This window comes from Galeopterus variegatus, unplaced genomic scaffold, assembly GCF_000696425.1.
Source record: "Galeopterus variegatus unplaced genomic scaffold, G_variegatus-3.0.2 Scaffold358, whole genome shotgun sequence".
Classification (NCBI taxonomy): Eukaryota; Metazoa; Chordata; class Mammalia; order Dermoptera; family Cynocephalidae; genus Galeopterus; species Galeopterus variegatus.
Genome location: NW_007726469.1, coordinates 665,523 through 685,565, shown reverse-complemented (window position 1 = coordinate 685,565; position 20,043 = coordinate 665,523). Strand labels below are relative to the sequence as shown.

The 20,043-nt window shown below is 41.7% G+C and overlaps 1 protein-coding gene across 1 annotated transcript in view; it reads left to right on the top strand.

Annotated features, from left to right (window-relative positions):
- The first annotated feature begins 438 nt into the window (after positions 1–438).
- The window catches only part of LAMC2 (laminin, gamma 2), a 58,029-nt gene continuing 38,424 nt past the window's right edge, over positions 439–20,043 (top strand). The window contains exons 1-2 of the mRNA XM_008567945.1: positions 439–517; positions 16,079–16,267. Of these exons, the coding sequence (XP_008566167.1) occupies positions 439–517; positions 16,079–16,267 (268 nt within the window). The remainder of the gene's footprint in view (positions 518–16,078; positions 16,268–20,043) is intronic.

The following is a 20,043-nucleotide window of genomic DNA, read 5'->3' as shown; positions in this document are numbered from 1 at the left end:
CATAAAACCACCTGATCGAGGAAGAGCAAGACACCGCGGACCTCAGGGGGAGCCCTCAGCCGCCGGGCGCCGGGCAGCGACCCCTGCAGCGGCGACGGCGACAGCGCGGCGCGGCCATGCGTGCGCTCTGGCTGAGCGGCTGCCGATAACTTCGTATAATGTATGCTATACGAAGTTATTACGGGCCGCGGGAGCGCGTTAGGGCTGGTGCGCCGCGTGTGCGTGTCTGCCTCGGCAGGGCTGGGTCCTCCTTATCCACAGGTGAGTCACACCCTGAAACACGGGCTGTCTTCCTGTCAGGACTGAGTCAGGTAGAAGAGGCCATAAAACCACCTGATCGAGGAAGAGCAAGACACCGCGGACCTCAGGGGGAGCCCTCAGCCGCCGGGCGCCGGGCAGCGACCCCTGCAGCGGCGACGGCGACAGCGCGGCGCGGCCATGCGTGCGCTCTGGCTGAGCGGCTGCCTCTGCCTCTCGCTGCTCCTGCCTGCAGCCCGGGCCACCTCCAGGAGGGAAGGTGAGTCGGCGTCCGCGAGGGACCGTCTCGGCCCTCGGCTGGGAACTGGCCTTTTGCTGCCGAGCGCACCTCCGCGGCTGCGCGCTGTCGGCACCCATTTCGAGCTCCCTTCTCCCCGATCTGGGGCTTCTCTAGAGATCGGTGTAATAGAAAAATAAGCTGTCGAGTTTGAAAACGAGAAGGCAATAGATTGTGCCAAGTCAGGCTTTTCCTTACTCTCGGAGTGTTCCTTCTTGATTTCTTCTTTTGACCCAAGGGCCCCTTTTTAATCAGTAATATGTGGGTGTACTAATTATTTTCGCAATGTATGTTTTCATTAAGGGATTTTGGTGAAAATATTTTATGTGACTGAACACCACAAAGACCGAAAAGGAACCTTTTCAATAAGCCTTCTGTAATTCATATTTCATCTTTGGGATGGAAAATGAACCTTAAGATATTAGCCATACTCTTTAACTTTTGCATAATGTTACTTTTCAGAGTATTTTCATGTAATAAGCGTCCAACAGGCGTTTACTGGGCGCCTATGTCATATATCAATTGATCTTATCTAGGGCACCCAGTGGCTGTCATGTGTGAGAAGTTAAGTTCATGCAAACAAAATTGTGAGAACCTAGTAACTCTTTACTGTATGCATGGGTCAGCTATGACCACACGTAGCGGGTGTTTTCCTTGTCACTTATTTCTATTAATTATTGCCTGTATAAGTATCCTGAATCTTTGTGTTTGTATTGCCTCCAGCACCTGATGGAATTTCAAAAATCATTTCGATAGATGCAGGGCCAAAAGTCATTTTCACACAGGTACATGCATAAACATGAGACAGTATTCACGTGCACATGGAATTGTATTAGATGTTATATTACACAATAATGTATGTATTATTGTGCAGTCTGTATGGTGCTGGCCTGACTTGTATTTGAATGTCATGAATAATATTGGAGCATGTGTTTGAATGCATTGATACAGTCCTTTTTTTCTAAAATTATCTTGGAATTAAATTCCAACCCATCATCTCTGACTACCACTTTAAAAATCATGTGAGATTGCCACACACAAAAAAGGGTAACTATGTGAAATAATGGATATGTTAATTAAATTTACTATAGTAACTATTTCACTATGTGTAAGTGTATCAAAACATGTTGTATACCATAAATATATACAATAAAAAAGTTAAAAAAATATATATATATGTATATGAAATGGTCATGTAGGGCAGGTTCCCTTAAGGTTAGTATAACTAGTCTTAGCCTAGTGGGAAACATTCTAAAAGTAAGAATAGTTTTTGAATATTAGAATTAAGAACTGCTTATGGATCAACTACCTAGAATACCTTGATATAAAAAATGAGAAAATGGAAGTGTATTTGTTCAAGGCCACACAGGCAGCTATTGGCAGAGACAAAACTGGCACTTGATCCAGGGGTTCTTAGGCCAAATTTTTGTTGACCACATTATAAAAGTAATAAGGAAACAAGGTACATATTTTTTACATGGTAAGTAATTATTGAAGCAGTTTTCCCCTTGGCTATAGTTGAGTGTTAAAAAATGAGAAAATGGAAGTGTATTTGTTCAAGGCCACACAGGCAGCTATTGGCAGAGACGAAACTGGCACTTGATCCAGGGGTTCTTAGGCCAAATTTTTGTTGACCACATTATAAAAGTAATAAGGAAACAAGGTACATATTTTTTACATGATAAGTAATTATTGAAGCAGTTTTCCCCTTGGCTATAGTTGAGTGTGTGTGTGTGTGTGTGTATTTGTGTTACTATTAGATTACAAAAATAAGTATATAGGATGCTATCAATTGTTTAATAAAATTAGACTCAAGAGGACAGAGCCGGAACTTCTCAAGGAAGGACCAACTTCTAAGCATTCCATATAGACCACGAAGTCAGAAGCAGTGTTCAGGCTCATTTCTAGACTTTCACTTTCCTTGGAGACAGACTGCCTAGGATATTATGCTCCCTTCTCAAAGGGCTTCGTGTGGGGGTTCAGTGAGAACATGAAAAGTTTGATGTTAGGGTAGAGCACACCTGCTTTTCCATTTATGAAATGCTGGGATGTGCTAGACTAAAAATAGAGTACTTGCCGTTTTCCAAAGTGGCTGGCATCTGAGTGAGGGTCCTGTGGGCTGCATGTATGAGAGCCTACAGCAATCATGTTGCTTCCTGGTTTTTCCCTTGCAGGTGAAATTATGGTAAAAGAGGTAATCAGTAAAACTTTCAGGGTTGGTCTCAGCTAAAGCACAGGCTTTAGAGTCAGCCTGATCTGGCTTCAAATTTTGGCTCATTCACTTCCTACTTCCTTATTAGCAACCTTTCAGGCTCCTCAACTGCTTGGAATCTGCTCCTTTGTCTGTTAAATAGAGGCAATAGTACTGTGCCACCTTGCAGAGTTGTTAAAAGGATGAAAGATTGTTGTAAAGTGCCTTAAAAGGCCTGGAACTACATTTCTTTAAAAAGTCTGAAGCCATCAGTACAGGTACAATGAACTCAGACGCCCAGAGATCGGTAAGAGACAAAGGCTTCCCTTTAGAAGCTCATAGCTTGGTGTGAGAGAATGTGGCAGGTGTCTCCAGCGGTCTGGATCTTAGTTCATAGAGGGAGGTATGACCAGAAAAGGGGTGAGAAGGAGATACAAGTGAGACTAGAAATGTAGACACCAATCTGGTTGTGAAGGGCCTTACGTGCCAGGCTGTGCAGTTAAGATGGTGCCCTGTAGGCAAAGAAGGGTTGCTATGGTTTGTAAGTAGGGGTGGGCATGATCGGACTCATGTTTTAGAAAGGTCGCTCACTCAAGGACTTGGGGGATGGAATGGAGCTAGGAGATAAACAGCCATTGCAATAATCAAGGTAAGAGATGATGAAGGTTTTCATCTTGATGGTGGAAACAGCAAAGAAACAGATTGCATAGACACTTAGAAGGTAAAATCTAAAGAATTTGGTGCTCCAATGAGTGTGTGTCAGGAATACCAGTGAGGGAAAACTGTGAGACAGAAGGCAGAGTCCAAGTTGGATCCAAGGCTTCAGGTTTGTGAAATTGGTTAGACAGTGATGCCATTAAAGGAAATGAGGTCTATTAAAGAAGGATGAGATTTGGGAACAAGGCTGGCAGTGGGCAAAGGGAAGGAGTTCCTGTGGGGACCTGTTGAATGTGAGATGCAAGTGGAGATGTCCAACAGTCCCAGTGAACAGCTGGAACTATGATTTTGAAGTTTAGAAGAGAAATTTGAAATATAAATTCTGAAAGCAAAACTTTGAACACAGATGAGATTACCAAGGCTGCAGAGTAGAAACCTCAGCAAGTGCTGACTTAAGAGGAGACAGAGGAACAATGAAGGAAAATTAGGAGTGAACACTGAAGATGGAAGAGAGTCGCGAAAGAGGAGGATTTTTGTTAGCCAAAGGAGGCATTTACAACATAGGAGTAATAATTGCGATTCAGATATCCAAAAGTGTACGAGTATACAAAGAAAGGAATAAAATGGCACTTGGATTTGGCCGTGAGGAGAAGCAATTGTTCTTCTAGAATGGTGTATTTAGAATCCAGGATTATCACAGGTGACTAATTTGGTTTCTCCGATGCCAATCCTGGAAGAGAGGAGCTGTGGATAGTAGAAAGGATCCCCGGAAAGGTTCATCCTCTCTTTTAGATCATGTTGTCATTGAAGTGGTCTAGCGTCATGCATTAAAGTACGGGCTCTGGCGGTAGACTGCCTGGGCTTGAATCCTCTCCCTGTCATTTACCACTGTAGGACATTTACAGCGTGGGACCTGGGTAAGCTACATCATCTGCTACTCAGTTTCCACACCTCTACGATGAGGATAACAAATTGTGATCATTACATGTAAAGCACTTTGCACATTGCCTGGTAAGCACTCAGTACCTGTACAGTATTATTGGTGTTATTACAACGAACTGCTCTGCCAGTACTGGATGTTGGTACATTGCTTCCTGAGTTTTAAGTGATAAAATTTTTGAAGGGGCTCCTCTTTACTCTCGATTCAAAAGGTGATGAGGAGCCCTTCTGCTCAGGCTGAAATGAGCCTCAAGTTTCACGCAGTGAAACAAGTGGAGTACCTGGCAAGGAACGGAAGGCGGGGTGGAATTTCAAGATTGGATTTCACATCATTGCTTCTCTTTGCCTTTTGTGGCGCACCAGACCTCATCACATACAGATGCAGCAATTTGTTGCTCTCTAGAACATACCCAAATAATGTGACTCCCACATGAGATGATTTCTCACGTCCCAATGGGAAGATCTACCCCATCCCCAAAAGAAGGATTTAGCCAACTTGATTCTGAAAACATTTAGTAACATAGATGAAGTAGTCCAATGTCTCTTTATAAGACATATTTACAGTCACATAATTTATAAAATAATATACTTAGAAGTATTGACTTGTTCATTCGCATTTCATGAAGTAATTATATTCAAACTCTTTCCATTCATCTTCAGCATTCACATTTGTCATTCCTAAAGCCACTTTAGTACAGTTTCTTGTTCACTTCAACCTAGATGACTTGAGGTACAGTTCTATTTGAATCTGTTTTCGATGTCGTCACTGGAAAGTACATCATTTTAAAAACATCTAAGGGCCGGCCCGGTGGCGCACTGCGCTAGTGCGCCGCTTGGGAAGTGCGGCTGCGCTCCCGCCAAGGGTTCAGATCCCACATACAGACCGGTTCCCGCTCACTGGCTGAGCGAGGTGCGGGAGCAACACCGAGGGTTGCGATCCCATTGCCGGTCCCAGTCCGGTACGGGGACGACACTGAGGGTTGCAATCCGTTGCTGGACATGGAAAAAGACAAAAATAAATAAGTAAATAAATAAAAAATAAAAAATAAAAACATCTAAAAGGTATAACAATTATCCCTAAGTGCACATTGCGATGTTCACAGCATAATCGTCCTGAAAGGCTTATGACATTTTCAGCGCTGACAATTGTGAGAAAACGCACCATATGAGGACTGGGCTAGACAGCTTGGCCTCTTTCTTACTTATAAGTATCCAATACATTGACTGAGGCCATTTCAGCTTAATGTATTTTCCCCAAACCATGCTTTATTTTAAAAAGAAAGTAATTGAGACAGTGTCCTATAATATGAGAGATTTTGAAAGAACTTAAATGTGAAAAACTACTTAAAAAAGAACCTAAACTTTTTTTCCCTGAGGGACAATTTAGGAAAAATAAAAACCTCCACCTTATATTCAAGCATGTACAGTAAACAGGAATATAGAATTGGGTTGGAGTGTGAACTGTAAATTCCTATGTAGGCTTAACTTCAGGATATCCTGAACTGGGGGCAGCACTAGTTTAGCTCCACGGGTCCCAAGAAGCTGAGAAAGGTTGTTGATTTTGTGATTAGTGTTTATGGGCAAGTCAGGGCATGAAATTAGGGTGTTGAGACAATCCTGAGAATATTTTTCCCACTTAAATTCTTAGTGGCTCAACCAGATTGACTTTTTTTTTTTCCTGGAGAAATTTATAAGGACAAGACTTGAATCATCTATTAGAGACCACTATATAAACAGGAGCTCCATAGATTCTGGAATACTCTAATTTACTCACAAATTAAATCTAGTAGATTACTGAGTCATTACTGGGCTGTATTCTAATATAACCCCCAGATAGATGGTGTAATATTTGAATCATATCCAGAGCCTTTTCTGTGTCTGTGGGTGACTGCATGTCTGTGTATGTGCCTCCTAACAAACATGCGCATTTTCCTGTCACAGTTATGGAAGCAGAAAAAAATGGTTCTTCCCAACACAGATTGACATAAGTCTTGAGTCTTCCTCTTCTGTTGTATCAGAGGAGAGGTAGAGATCAATTATCAAAATATACATACTCTGGACTTTTTCAGGGTTTGCAGACCATTTATAGCTTCAACTGTGTCTTTTCCAGATTTTATTTTTATTTATTGTGGGAATATGTATCTTCACATTAGTAAAAAATCAAATTGCAGCGAAATCATTTTCTACAACTAATTTAGAAATTGGACAGATTATCCAAACATTCAGCTGCACTTATAATGGGGCATTTCCTACAAAAAGTTTCATGTTTCACCACTTTCTTCTCTTTTTACAGTATCATAGAACTTAGAGCATGGCTTTTAGGAGTTCTCTACAAGAACCTCTTGTCTTAGGGATGAGGAAGATGACACCCAGGGAAGTAAATGAACTGCCCGAATTCTCACAGTTGGTCATAGCAGAACTGGGCTCCAGCATGTGAAATCATTTTATAGACAGGAAAATTAAGGCACAGAAGACTGAATGCCTTGGCCAGGGTTATACAGTTACTAACAGGGCCAGATTTCAGCTGCTAGTTTAATGCTCCTAATAAGCCAGGATAACTCTTTGGCTTATTTATCATTCTTATTATGAATTTTCATTTAAATTAATTTTCAGGCTTGGTGAAATCTTGATCTATGGTAAGAACATCCCCTGTGTCTCTAGTTGAGACATCTGTGTCCTGTCTGTTCAGAAGTCTCTATTCATATGTGTGAGATCTGCGGGGACCAGAGGCGAGGCCACAGCTGACCTGGCATGAGAGGAGATAGTGGAGAAACAGCATATTTGTCCAACTAGGATGCAGGACACATTGACCACGGAAGTCCTTGTAGGCAATGTTAAAGAATTCTGGTGTTTAACCTAAAAGTAAAGGAAGGGCATCAGAGAGTTTTAAGCTGAGAGGCACTGATAAAATTTGTATTCTGAAAAGATTTCCTGACTTCTGAGTGTAGGGAGGCAAGAGAAGTTGTAGGGAACTCGGTCAGGAAGCTACGAGAGGCAAGAGATGATTGAGGTTTGCTCTCGAATGGTCATAGTGGAGATAGACTTGGATGGATTTGAGATATTTACTGGGTTATCTCAATAAAATTCAGTGTTGAATAGGATGTAGGCAGGTGAGAAAGATGGAGAACCTGTAAGGATAAAATTCTGGCTTTCTGACTTGAAGACATGACAATTGCAAGTTTGGTTTTAAACATGTTTTGTGCAAATAGCTTTTGAGATTACCAGCTGGAGATATAAAGTGGATGGCTGGGCACGAGGGCTGGAAGTTGAGAATGAAGTCTGGGCCAGGGAAGTACCTTGGGATGTCAACACCTATCGTGGTTATTGAAGCACTTGCTTTGGGTGAGATCACCCACGGAGAGAGTCATAGAGTGAAGAGTCTTGGAGGTTCAGGACTGAGCCGTGAGAAACACCAACATTCAGAGTTGGGATAAGAAGGGCCATCAAAGACTTGATCAGGGCAGAGCAGAAGCCAGAAGGAAACCTGGCAGCATGGCATCATAGTATCCCAGGGAAGAGAGTTTCAAATAGGAAAGGAGGGAAAAAGATCCAATGTCTCAGAAAGAGAATGAGGGACACAAAATGCAGGAAAGGAAACACAGGGTGCACACCTTTCCTCTAAATAAATAAGGAAGAGAACTGAATGTCATCTTTAAATGGTTTACACTTTAACTCATTCGCAGGAGATTACAGGTAACTTATTGTATGAACTTGCTGCTGTTTAACTGAATCAGTATTAGAGCACTAAGAGCTGAAATGGTAGCAAGAGCAGCAAAGCTCTACGTAATAGCAACCAGCACACACTGTCAGGTTCAAACATGATGCTCAGATTCCTAGCTGCTGAGATAGTCCCACACACCAGCCAAGTACACTACCTGTCACAGCTGCCTGATCACTGCAGACTGATCTCATGCTCTCAAGCCTGCCTCCTCGCCTTGCCCTCTGCCCACACAGATGGCACACAGAAAGCATGGCAGCTTCAGGCTCAGACCACAGAGAGACGGGCAGTCCCAGAGCAGAAATTGTTCATCTGGTATAAGCAACAACTCAAAAGAAAGCCCCAGACACTCCTTCTAACTGAAGATATCATGTTCCTCTCATAATTCTTTCTGTTCCCATCTCACCATGGATTTTTTTTTTTGGTTGAAACATTAGTTTTGTTTTTTTTTTACACTGAATGCCATGAATGTAGACATTAAAAACTTTGTGAGTTGTGTTGGGGAAATTTCAAAGTGGGCCCCTGGACTTCTGAGAGATTTCTGTGTGTTTGGGTTCTTGTTCAGCTCTTCTTACAATCATATTGCCTGTGTTCCTCCTTCCCTCCCTCCCTTTTTTCCTTCCTTCCTCCTTCTGTTCATCCTTCTGTCTGTTCAGCCATCCATCCATCCATCCATCCACCCACCATCTATCCATGCATCTCATCCATCCAGCAATCACAGTTCCAAGCACTGTGCTAGGTACTTTGGGATACAAGAGTGAGTAATGCTATGGGAGAAATAAGTCATGTATACAAACAATGATGACACAGGCTAGAAAGTCTAGGTGCCATGAGAGAGGCGAGGATGGAGTGCTTTGGGCATTCAGAGGAGGGGGAAGCTGCTGGAGGGGTACCAGCAGGGAAGTGCACAATCCGATTTATGATTCTTATAAAGAACACTCTGGCTGTTGAGTGGAAAATGGATTAAAGGAAGGTGGAAGTAGGAAGCGTCCCAGGCAAAAGAAATAGCAAGCCTAGGGCCGGCCCCGTGGCTCACTCAGGAGAGTGCGGCGCTGGGAGCGCAGCGGCACTCCCCCACGGGTTCGGATCCCATATAGGGATGGCCGGTGCGCTCACTGGCTGAGCGCGGTGTGGGCGACACCAAGCCAAGGGTTGCGATCCCCTTACTGGTCACAAAAAAAAAAAAAAAAAACAGAAATAGCAAGCCTAAAAGCCTGGATGTGGGAAAGAGACAGTGCATCCTAGAATTCCTGCAGGGATCTGTGTTTTGGAGCCCAGTAAACAAGAGAAAGAGGAATGAGATAAAGTTGAGAGGTTGGCAGTGGCCAAATCTGCAGTTTTGAAAGGAGTTTGGATTTTTAATTTTGTTATTACTGTTAAAGCACTAAAAAGCACGATGATTGACAAATTGATTAAGATGGAAATTAGATCCCCTTGGTGAAAAGCAGAGCATGTTTTTAAGTTTAGAACAATAGAAAGAGGATCTGCTTATACACAAATGATCATATTTTTGCCAAGTCATTAAAATTGCTGGTAATTGCTTGCCTTGGAAGGGCAATATTTCCTATAGGAAATTTAAAATGAGGTCTTGACGAACTATAACTACTGGTGGTGATTATTTCAGGGCCTTGCCCCAAGTACAACCCTAGGAAATATTTTCTACTTCCTTCCATTCTCCTAAGGCTACCGCTTGGAAACTGCCTTTGCCCCTTTGCTTCCTGTCGTAACCTGTTGGATTGGAGTGCTTAGTGAGGGGTGGGAGTGTTGAGAAGTGAGCCCCGAGGGACTTTGCACACCTTGCTCCATTGTTTAAAGAGGGTTTCTAGCTCCTTTGATCTGTGTCTCCAGTGATCGTGGGTGGTAGTGGGTGGCTCAGCCTGTGTCTGGCTGCCTGGTGGTCTTTCCTAAGAAGCACCTTGAGCGTCAGTGGCTGTGTGCTATTATAGTTATTATAATAAGTGCTTAAGTGTGAAAGAAGCAGCATACAGCTTTACCACCCACGCTTTACCAGACTTAAAGAAATATGTGAAAATCTGAATAAAATGACTTGGTTGCAGATGTGTTTATGTACGACTTGAGGTAAACCTGATGAATCTCATTCCTTTAGCTATGGAGAGAACCCTGGCCGATAGAGTCAAGGATTTGGGGCAATTAGAGGGAGAGAACAGAGAGAGGATAGGATGACACCTTGAAGAATTGTCACTGGAAATGAAGAATTGTCATTGTAAAGAGCATGGTACAAATGAATAGTCAGAGTGGTGGATGAGACCTAGCACCAGTGGCACAAGTTCAGGGAAGGATGGAGAAAAACCTGCCTGTTTTGATTCTTAGACCCTGTAAGGGCTTCAGGTCTGTTCAGGATTCGAGTCTGATTTGTTTCTATTTTCTGATGCAATGATATCTTTTATCATTATTATTTTATTTTATTCAATAGAGACAGACACTCAACTGTTGTTTTGTTTCATTGCACATATTTATGGGGGACAGTTGTTTCAATACATGCATATATGCAATACATGCATATCCATTTAGAATAGTTAGCATTATCTATCACCTGAGAGATAATATCTTAATGCCAGGTCGCACACCCATGCCTGTGCATGGTGAAACAGGAAAACATGGACAATGGGACGAGAGTTTGGCAGAGCCAGATAGATATTAAATAAACATTTATTTAATATCTTCTTTGGCAAAATAGTAACTCCCTTTTTTGAAATCTCGCTGGCTCATGATGTTTTAGTGTACAGTACAGCCTCCCCATTAGATGATAAATGATATCTGTTAAATGAATGAAATACATATATATCTCATTGACCAAGAACAGAAGAAGGAAGGAAAAAAAGGAGTAAGAATCAGTAAAACAAAAGGTATTTTGGAAAGAAAGAGGATTTATCAAGAGGTAAAAGAAAATTTGCAACAAAATGATAGGCAAATAGTTTAATATATTTATATATAAATAATTCGTGACAATTTATGAGAAATGTTGTGTCCAATATATAAATGGACAAAGATAATGAACCAGACAAGTATCAATATAGAAATAAAATAGTAAACCACTTTCTAACTCTCCCTTCCCACCCATCTTACCCACCCCCAACTTCTTTTTTTTTTTTTTACTGCTTTATGTGCTTCTCCTTAACAAGTATTACTGTCCTAATATTCTCTCTCTCTATTACTTATTTGTTGTGTTTATTTCCTTTCTCCTCAACTCACATGTGAACTTCACAAGGGCTGGGACATCTATTAGTTTATTTCCTGCTGTATCCCAGTGCCTAGGCCAGAGTCTGACACATAGTAGATGCTCATATATTTGTTGAGCATATTTGTTGATGAATGGATGAATGAAAGGACTGTTGGAAAATGGCTCACAGTTGACTCAATGGACATCCCGTCTTTACGTTTCCATCATTTGGCTTTGTGTCAAGGCCCCCTGATAGAAACTTGATGGCATATTTATGAAATTTGCAGCTGGCACAAAGCTTGGAAGAATAGTAAGAAGATTATAAAATAAAAATGAAAACAAAATTTTAAACATAAAATTGAACTAGTCCAAACCTAAAGAAAGGAAAATATAATAAAAAACATTTTCAGAATTCCCTCTTATTTTAAAATGTATTATAGACTTGCATTTAGGTCTATTCATCTAAATAAATTATAGTATTATAAGTACCAAAAAAAGGTCTTCTAGACTGGGCTCCTGTGGAGAAAAGTATTCCCTTGAGGAATGGGGAGGAGAGTGACTGCTAAAAATTTGTACTTGTATTTTTAAAGAATGGCCAGACGTGGAGACACATGGAGTCCTTTAAATGGTGTAAACACATCTATGGATTTTCTAAAGTTCAAGTGAACATTCATTCGTTTGTTTAAAAAACAAAACAAAACACTAAGTACCTACTATGGACCAGGCATTGTGTGATTACACTAGGGCTTCATTTTTTCTTTTTCTAAAGCATAAGATGTGTTTTCTTCCTGTTAGAAGTGCAGAGTCAAGTGCAGAGATTTGCCCTTAGACACGGCTCTGTTTCAAAAAGAAATTTTTAAAAATTTTGGCCAACATTTAAAAATCAGTAGATTTTGTACATAAAGCCAGACTACTGTCTTCTCTAAAGAGCATGGATGGAAACACTGACTGCAGCAGGCATCGCTCCCATGTGGCTACAGTTGGCTGGGGGTGATGCGCTACTTCTCCTTTAGCCCTTGTGGCAGGGTTCTCACCACTCCCTGATGCCTTGCTCTTAGCCTGGTGGTGCCCTTTGGCAGCCAGGTGCTTATGGTAGTGGTTGGGCAGGAATTGGTCGCAGAATTTTTTTAAAATCATGCACAAGCTATATTACACCATTTTATTAAGTCCAGTTACAGGAATATTTGAGAATTTTTAAATATAAAAGTTTTTTTTTTCCCCTAGTAGTGAGAATGATTAATAATTGGTTTTAGGAAAGTTAGTCTAAATTTGGGAGATGATTTGAGAGAGACCATGTTTCAAATACATCAATGACAAAAAGAATCATTCCGTGCAAATGGAGCAAACTCTTCCCTCATTTTCTGGTGTAAATGTTCGGAAGACTCAGCGTTGAGCTAAGTCAATGTGCTGAGCTCACACACAGCAGTGCAGCTAAGTGTGTGAGCTCAGTGCAGCTTGGTCACTTCTAAGTCCTGCAGGTGAGGCTAGAGCTGGTATCTTCATGGAGTTCTCATGTGATGCAGACACCTAAGGCCAATGCATTCCCTGGACATGAGACCCATCCATCCTCTCACTAGGCATAACCCTTGGCTTTAAGGGAAACCCATTTGAGACAGAAGGGGATAGTTTGGCAATAGGCTTGTAACCTGTTGGGCAAGTTCCAGAGTGGAGATGCTGGCTGAGGACCTTTCTTGCAGGAACTGTAATTCAACTCCACCGAAGGCTGTGAATTTAAAGGAAAACACCCATTTTTTCAAAGTAGAGGATTAGAGGAAAAAGGACAGAAGAGGAGGGCAGTGGTGTAAGAAGATTCTAACACATTTGTCTATTAAAAAAATATTGCTCTGAATAAACATATCATGAGCTGTCCTTATGAAGTTTACTATTACCAGCAAAAAGTATGTTCTGAATAAGAAAGGCACAAAGAAGAGTGTGCAGTTATTCTGAGATTGCTCCTAAAAGGCATCCGGGACTGGAAGGGCATTGGCTGTTTGGGTTATCCAGCTGAGGAGCTCATCAGGATCATTAGCTGGTGAATTTAGCTTCTGTACATGCATAACCATGGACTCAGTAGAAGTTTCACAGCACATGACAGCTGGGTGGCACATCTGTTGGAAATCAAAAAAATCAGTTTCACAAGCATTAATTAGTTGGGAAAGACTCAGGTTGGCACCGATTCTGTGAAAAAGTGCTGGAAGCTTGAATTGATTGCAAATTTAATATGCTGTAAGTTTAAAGAAATTTTAGTCTTTATCGCTGAAATAAAAATATCTAGTTCTGTTGTAAGTTGAGCTGTTCGAGCCACACTTGAAGTACGGTAGTAAATTCTGGTCATTTTAAGAAGGATATTGAAAATGGAAGTTTGTTTCTAGGAGGACAGCCAAGAAGAATCTAGAAACTGTGACATGGAAAATGGTTGAGAGACCTAGAGGTGACAGATCTCCAGTTTAACTGGAACAGAAGACTAAGGAGGGGATGCTGTAGTTACCTTCAGATATTCAAATGCCTGGCTGATGCGTGGCCTTATGAAACAACGTCTGAAGTTTATGACTGTTGAGTAAATAAACGGATGAAAGAGAGTAGAGGTATGTGTCTGTGTGTTGTGGGTGTATGTGTTGTTTTCCAGGGAGGAACAAGAACACATAATGAAAATTACAGGGAGAGAGGTAGATTTAAAACTCCATAAAAATGTTTCTCGTTGTAACAACCAGTGCTGTCTTAGAAGGGACAGGACATTTTACTAGATTAGGAAGGATTCAAGAAGAGGCTGAATGAGTCGCTGAATGAGATTTATAAAAAGAATGCCCACATGCAAGGTAAACCAGATTCTTGAGAAGTAGGATCAAATGGAAAGGTGAGGGCTTTGGAGTCAGACCTGGGAACAAACTGTATCTTTGCCGTTTAACTGTGTGACTTTAGGCATAAGGCAAGATACCTACCCTCTCTAAGGATAATCTCCAGGGGGATTATAAAACCACGTTAAAATGTTATTGTGAGAATTAACTGAGCTGATGAATGTAAAGTCCTAGAAACAGAGTGGGCTCTAGATAGACATTAGTTGACTTCCTCTAGATCAGATGGCATCCAAACTAGCGAGAGGGTGAGTGTCAGAAATTCTTGTAAGACACTCACTCAGGAAGTTTATTAGATTTTCTTAGTCACCTTTGTGTCTTCAGAGCCGGTACAAGGCAGCTGCTCAGCATGTGTTGGCACATTTGTTGTACTCTGGTAAGTCATGGCTCTAGGCATTGCTAGAAACAGGCTCTCATCGAGGCTGCATTGCCAAGGAGACAGTGTGCACGGTGAAAGAAGAGCAGGTTTCAGTATCAGAGGTTCAAATCCCAGCTCTCCACTGGGTCAAGTTATCTAACCTTTTCAAGCTGCATTTTTCTCATCTAAAGAAATACATATCTCATCTCACTGAGAAAGGAAAGTGGTCCAGAACAATCTGAGCCATGCGAGGTCTGCTAAACTTACTAGGCCCAGAGAGATATGAGCGGGGGTTCGGTCATGTCCCTCCACTCATGTCCAGGATAATTGCTAAATCGCACATTTTGGCAACTGTTTCCAGACTAGTTGCTGCCTCCGTGGGTATAAACTACTTAAATGTTATCGCAAGTCGTACAACAGGACATCTACTCTTTTTCTCTGTCTCGAGGTTCCTGAAATTTATGACGCGAAGAGCAATGTATTGCCAGTCAGTAGCTCATGTTATTTTAGTAAACCAATGTGAATTCTTGGCAAACAACTTTGAAACTGCCCTTTAACTTCTCCCTTTCTCCTTTTAAAGATCCCTTCACGAGTGCTGCCGGGCACGTTTTCAAGGCCACTTGAATTTGTGCTTCCTGGGCTGCAAGCCTAAAATTTGGCCCCCCAAAACTCTGTTTTATATTTTTGCCTCACGCTATGCAAAGGCACGTGATATTCTTTTCTCACTTGAATCCTCTTAACAATCCAGGAAGGCAGATAATGTGATCTACATTTTATAGGAGAACAAACAACATTCAGAAAATTGAAGTGATTTTCTCAAAGAAATAGCAGAACTGGTATTTGATACAATCCTTTTATCTCAAGGCCTGTCATCTTTCTTTTCTAAACTAGGGCTGAAATATCTTTTTGAGTGTCTACTGTGCTGTGTGCTGGGTACTAAGCTATGTATTTCCAAGTGTTGCCTCATTGGCTGTTTAGGTCCCACACAGAGATGGTAGTCACTCATGAGTCCCCTGGAAACATCCGCAGGATGAACTTTCCTAGAAATGGAAAGTTCATTTTCCAAATGGGACTATGGTTCTCCTTGACACCTGGCTTTTGGAAGGATATTCAAGGCCCAGTGAGGTGGGAAGGAGATAGCTGTCCAGACAGACATGTCAGCTCCTCAGCCTTGACCATGACTGAAGGGACGGGTGTTGTGTACCTTGAACAGCAGACACCATCAGCTGCTAGACAATTGTGCCAGAGTGCAGCTGGCACTCCTTGGGGCTTCTCCAGCCCAAAGACTTGTTCTGTTGGTTTGCACAGTGTTTTAAAATGCATCCCGTGTAAATAGTTAAACCAGTGACTTTCCCACAAAAACATGTAATTTAAGATTTTTGGTTTCACGTGAGGAATTGGACCGTCTGGCAATCCTGCTGATTCTCCCAGGCAGCAACCCCCAGCACTGCACGGCTACTTTGCTCCTTTAGGCAGAGCAAGAGTCCTGACGGGCCCCACACTGCCCACATCACTCCCTTACCTTCCTCCATTGATAGTTTAAATTAACATGTACTAGCCCCTGTATAGTTTATATTCATGATAGAAACACCCAGGAGAATGGTTCCTGAGTTTTCTTCTGACCGTGTCTTTTTCTCTCCTGTCTAGTCTGTGATTGCAATGGGAAGTCCAGGCAGTGTATCTTTGATCAGGAACTTCACCAACAGACAGGCAATGGATTCCGCTGCCTCAACTGCAACGACAACACTGATGGCGCCCACTGCGAGAGGTGCCGGGAAGGCTTTTACCGGCACAGAGAGAGAGACCGCTGTTTGCCCTGCAACTGTAACTCCAAAGGTAGCTGAAAAGGGGAGTGAAAGAGGGAGGGGGAGGGACAGAAGGAGGAAGGGAGGGTGGAGAGAGAAGGACAATGGGGAGGGGTAGGCGGAAGCAAGAGGGGACAACTGGGAATCTACCAGACACTGGCCTTTTTAGCAATTTCCATCTGAAAGAAAACATGAGACTCTGAAGTTGAAGCTGGTGGAGCCAGCTGGGGTCTTGAGGGCATGTTGGCTTGAATTCTGGAATTGAGAGTCACATCATTAACTCTTCCAGGCAGATGACAGTCTTTGACCCAGGAACAAAGAATGCTTGCTCTCCTCCAGTGGTAGTTCTTCGTGTCCAAAACCATCCCTGTGACCAACCACTTGAAAAATAAGGGACTAGAAAGATCTAGCTCTGGTGCTGTGCTAGGTGCTAGCAATATGAAGAGGTACTAATAAAAAAGACAGAGACAGGGGCCGGCCCGGTGGCGCATGGCCACCGCGCTACCTCTGAGGGTTCGGATCCCACATACAGACCGGCCGCTCACTGGCTGAGCGAGGTGCGGGCGTGACACCGAGGGTTGCAATCCCGTTGCCGGTCCCGATACGGGCGCAACACTGAGGGTTGCGATCCGTTGCCGGTCACGAAAAAAGACAAAAAAAAAAAAAGACAGAGACATAAATAGGAAGATTAGAGTCTTTCATGGGTCTGTTAACAAGAGAAAATAAAATAACAAACAGGAAGCACCTAACAGGTAGTTGGCTCGTAGGAGAGCTCGTGGGGTTTGTTGTTGCTGTTGTAGTTGTAGTTGTGTTCCACCAGTGCTGCATTCACAGAACCATAGGCATTCGTTGTACACATGGATGCACACGCTGTGCTCTATTCATTGTGGGCAGACAGTAAAGATGAGTTAGTAAATATAAAGAGGGGGAAGAAGTAGTTCTGTAAATAAGTCGAAACTTTTTTTTTTTGACTGCCTTGTCTATTATCTTTCTTGGCATGATCAGTTTCTCCTCTTTGCTAGAAAGTGTTTAATAGCATAGTATGATAAATATTAATCCACCTAAAGGGTATAAACCTTATTGCATGGCAATGACTCAGTGTAGCTCTGTGGAACCAATTCATAGCAGGCAGCTGAAAATCTAAAAATGGGCAGACTTTGGTGCAACCATGAGTTGCTGGTAGAGTGTGTTGGGAGCCTTATAGAAAGCTTGGGTGACCTGTGGTGACATAGATCCATATCCCAGTGATCACTTCCAAATTTGTCTAGGTTGCTGTTACGATGTGGTTTGGGTCAGATTTGCTCAGCTTTGTAGTAGAGAATCAGCATCCAGAGTCTTTTGGATTTAGCAGTACTCCCTATGCATCAAAGAACTTTGTAAAGAAAAATTAGAAGAAAAATTATTCCACTTTAATGGGCATTTAACCTCTCTGAAGAGCCCATATTGCCTTAGGTTATGCAGCTTCATTGTGAGTCACTAGAGTTGGGTCATCCCAGCAAAACGATCAGTGAGAATGTAATTAGAACTTTAATTGGCTCAGCTGGCAAGCCTGGCCTGAAGACAAGGTTATTAGTCTCAGAGTAGACAAGGAACCTGCTGCCTGGCAAAGAGATGGTAAGGAAGGATTTACCACGCCGTCTCTTCTTTTCCAGCGTGTAGGCCACCGCTCCCCCAGCAACAGTGAGCCCAGCACTGTCTTTTTATATGAAGAACAGATATCCCAGACTTGTTGTGAACAGCCTGGTATACAGCGGTGGAGCCCAATAATGATTAATATCTCATATGATAACATGTATTATGCACCGACTCTGTGCACCATTCTAGGTGCTTTTCATCTAGTAATTAATCAATCTTCACAAATAACCTTCTAAAGAGGGTGCTATTATTTTTTCCATTTTACACATGAGGTAGCAGAGGCTTAGAGAAGGAGGGGAAGAACTGTGTCCAAGGTTATAGAGCAAAGGTTTGAGCTCAGGTTTGCTGACATCAAAGGTCATAATGTACAGTACAGTGGTGGGTTTGGAAGCTGGACAGCCTAGGTTCAAATCTTGGCATTACCACCACTGCTAGCTCACTCTGGCCACTTAACCCCTTGCTGCTCCAGTGTCCTCATCTGTGAAAGGGAAATCGTGATATTTACATCACAGAATGAGCAGAGGTAAAATGATGCTTGTTAAGCACGTGATAGACAACTCAGTAAATTGTTAGCTGATGTAGTTGTTTTTCTTACTGAGACAGTGGTCAGAGTCCCAATCTCCTGGAACACTGGCCTTTTTTTTTAACATTCCAGCTTAGAAAGAAGCCTTGTAGAGGCCATATATTGTCAGCCCTCCATATCTATGGGTTCCATATCCATGAATTCATACAACTGCAGTCCAAAAACTAAAAAAAAAAAGTATCTGTACCGAACATGTACAGACTTTTTTTCTTGTCATTATTCCCTAAACAATATAACAACTATTTACGTTGTTTTAGGTATTATAAGTAATTAGAGATGATTTAAAGTAAATGGGAAATGTGCATAAGTTATAAACAGTACACCATTTTATATAAGGGACTTGAGCATCTGTGGATTTTGGTATCTAAGGAAGGTCTTGGAACCCATCCCTCACAGATACCAAGGGACGACTATATTTGGTCTAAAATTATTAACATTTTATTTATTATTAACATCCCTGAGTTGGCAGTGAATTCTTAAGATATTTTTTTAACAGTGGGAAACAGACCTAGAGAAGTTAATGACTGGCTTAAAGTGTCCCAGCAAGTAATCAGAAGAGATAAAGTTGTAATCCAGGTCTTCCGACCCAGAACAGTTCCCTCTTATTCCCTCCATAGGAAAGAAAAAAAAATTAAAATGGTGTTCTTTTAGGCCCAAAGGCAGACAATTAGGTGTCCACAAAAAATTTCATGGACATTATTTCCTAAGATCTGACTAATGCTTTATACTTTTCCAAAACATTTTCATATACTATGTCTTCTTCAGTTCTTATAATAACTTCACAACCTGTATGTGTTAACATGTCCTCCACCTCCCGTTATAGAGATGAAGACATTGAAGCTTCAGGATCCAACCTGCCCAGGCTGAGGACATGTTAGTGGCAGAGACTATTCCCACCATGTACTGTCCCCAACTACTCATCAGCTGCACAGATCACTAAACCAGTGGCACAAATTTAATTCCCTGTTTGATTTCTCAGTCTCCCAGTCAGCTTGAGGATATTTTTTGCTTTCAAATAACTTGACAAGGGGATATATGTTCAGTTTCAAATGCATAAGAATGTGTCTTAGCAAAAAATGCAATCATTCTATATGTGGCACATTAAGCCAACAGTATCAATAATCCCCAAAGTGGTCACAGATTTTTGGATTTGACATCAGTTTCTCATAAATTTAGAAGCGAGGCTTATTTTTAGGTGATGTCTTTGTGGGCTGAGCAATAGGGCTATTATCTTCAATTCTTATAGCCATATATATAAGCCCTGATAACCTTTTGTGGATACTTTGAAATTCACCGTGTGTGTGTGTGTGTGTGTGCGTGTGTGTGTGTGCGCGCGCGTTTGTGCACGAGTTTTCCTCCCAAGACTCTTAAATTCTTGAGGCCTGTATGGACATCAGGAATATTGGACTTATTCTCTTAATTTTATTATTTTTTTACATATCTATGAAACTGACAGTGGATTATTCAGACTATAAAGTATGAGTTATTCAAATCATGTCTTTAAATTCAAGTATATCTATATATATATTTTTTAAGGGTTCTCAAAAAGAAGAAAACTCTCTTGGTTTTAATTTTAAATATTAGTCATG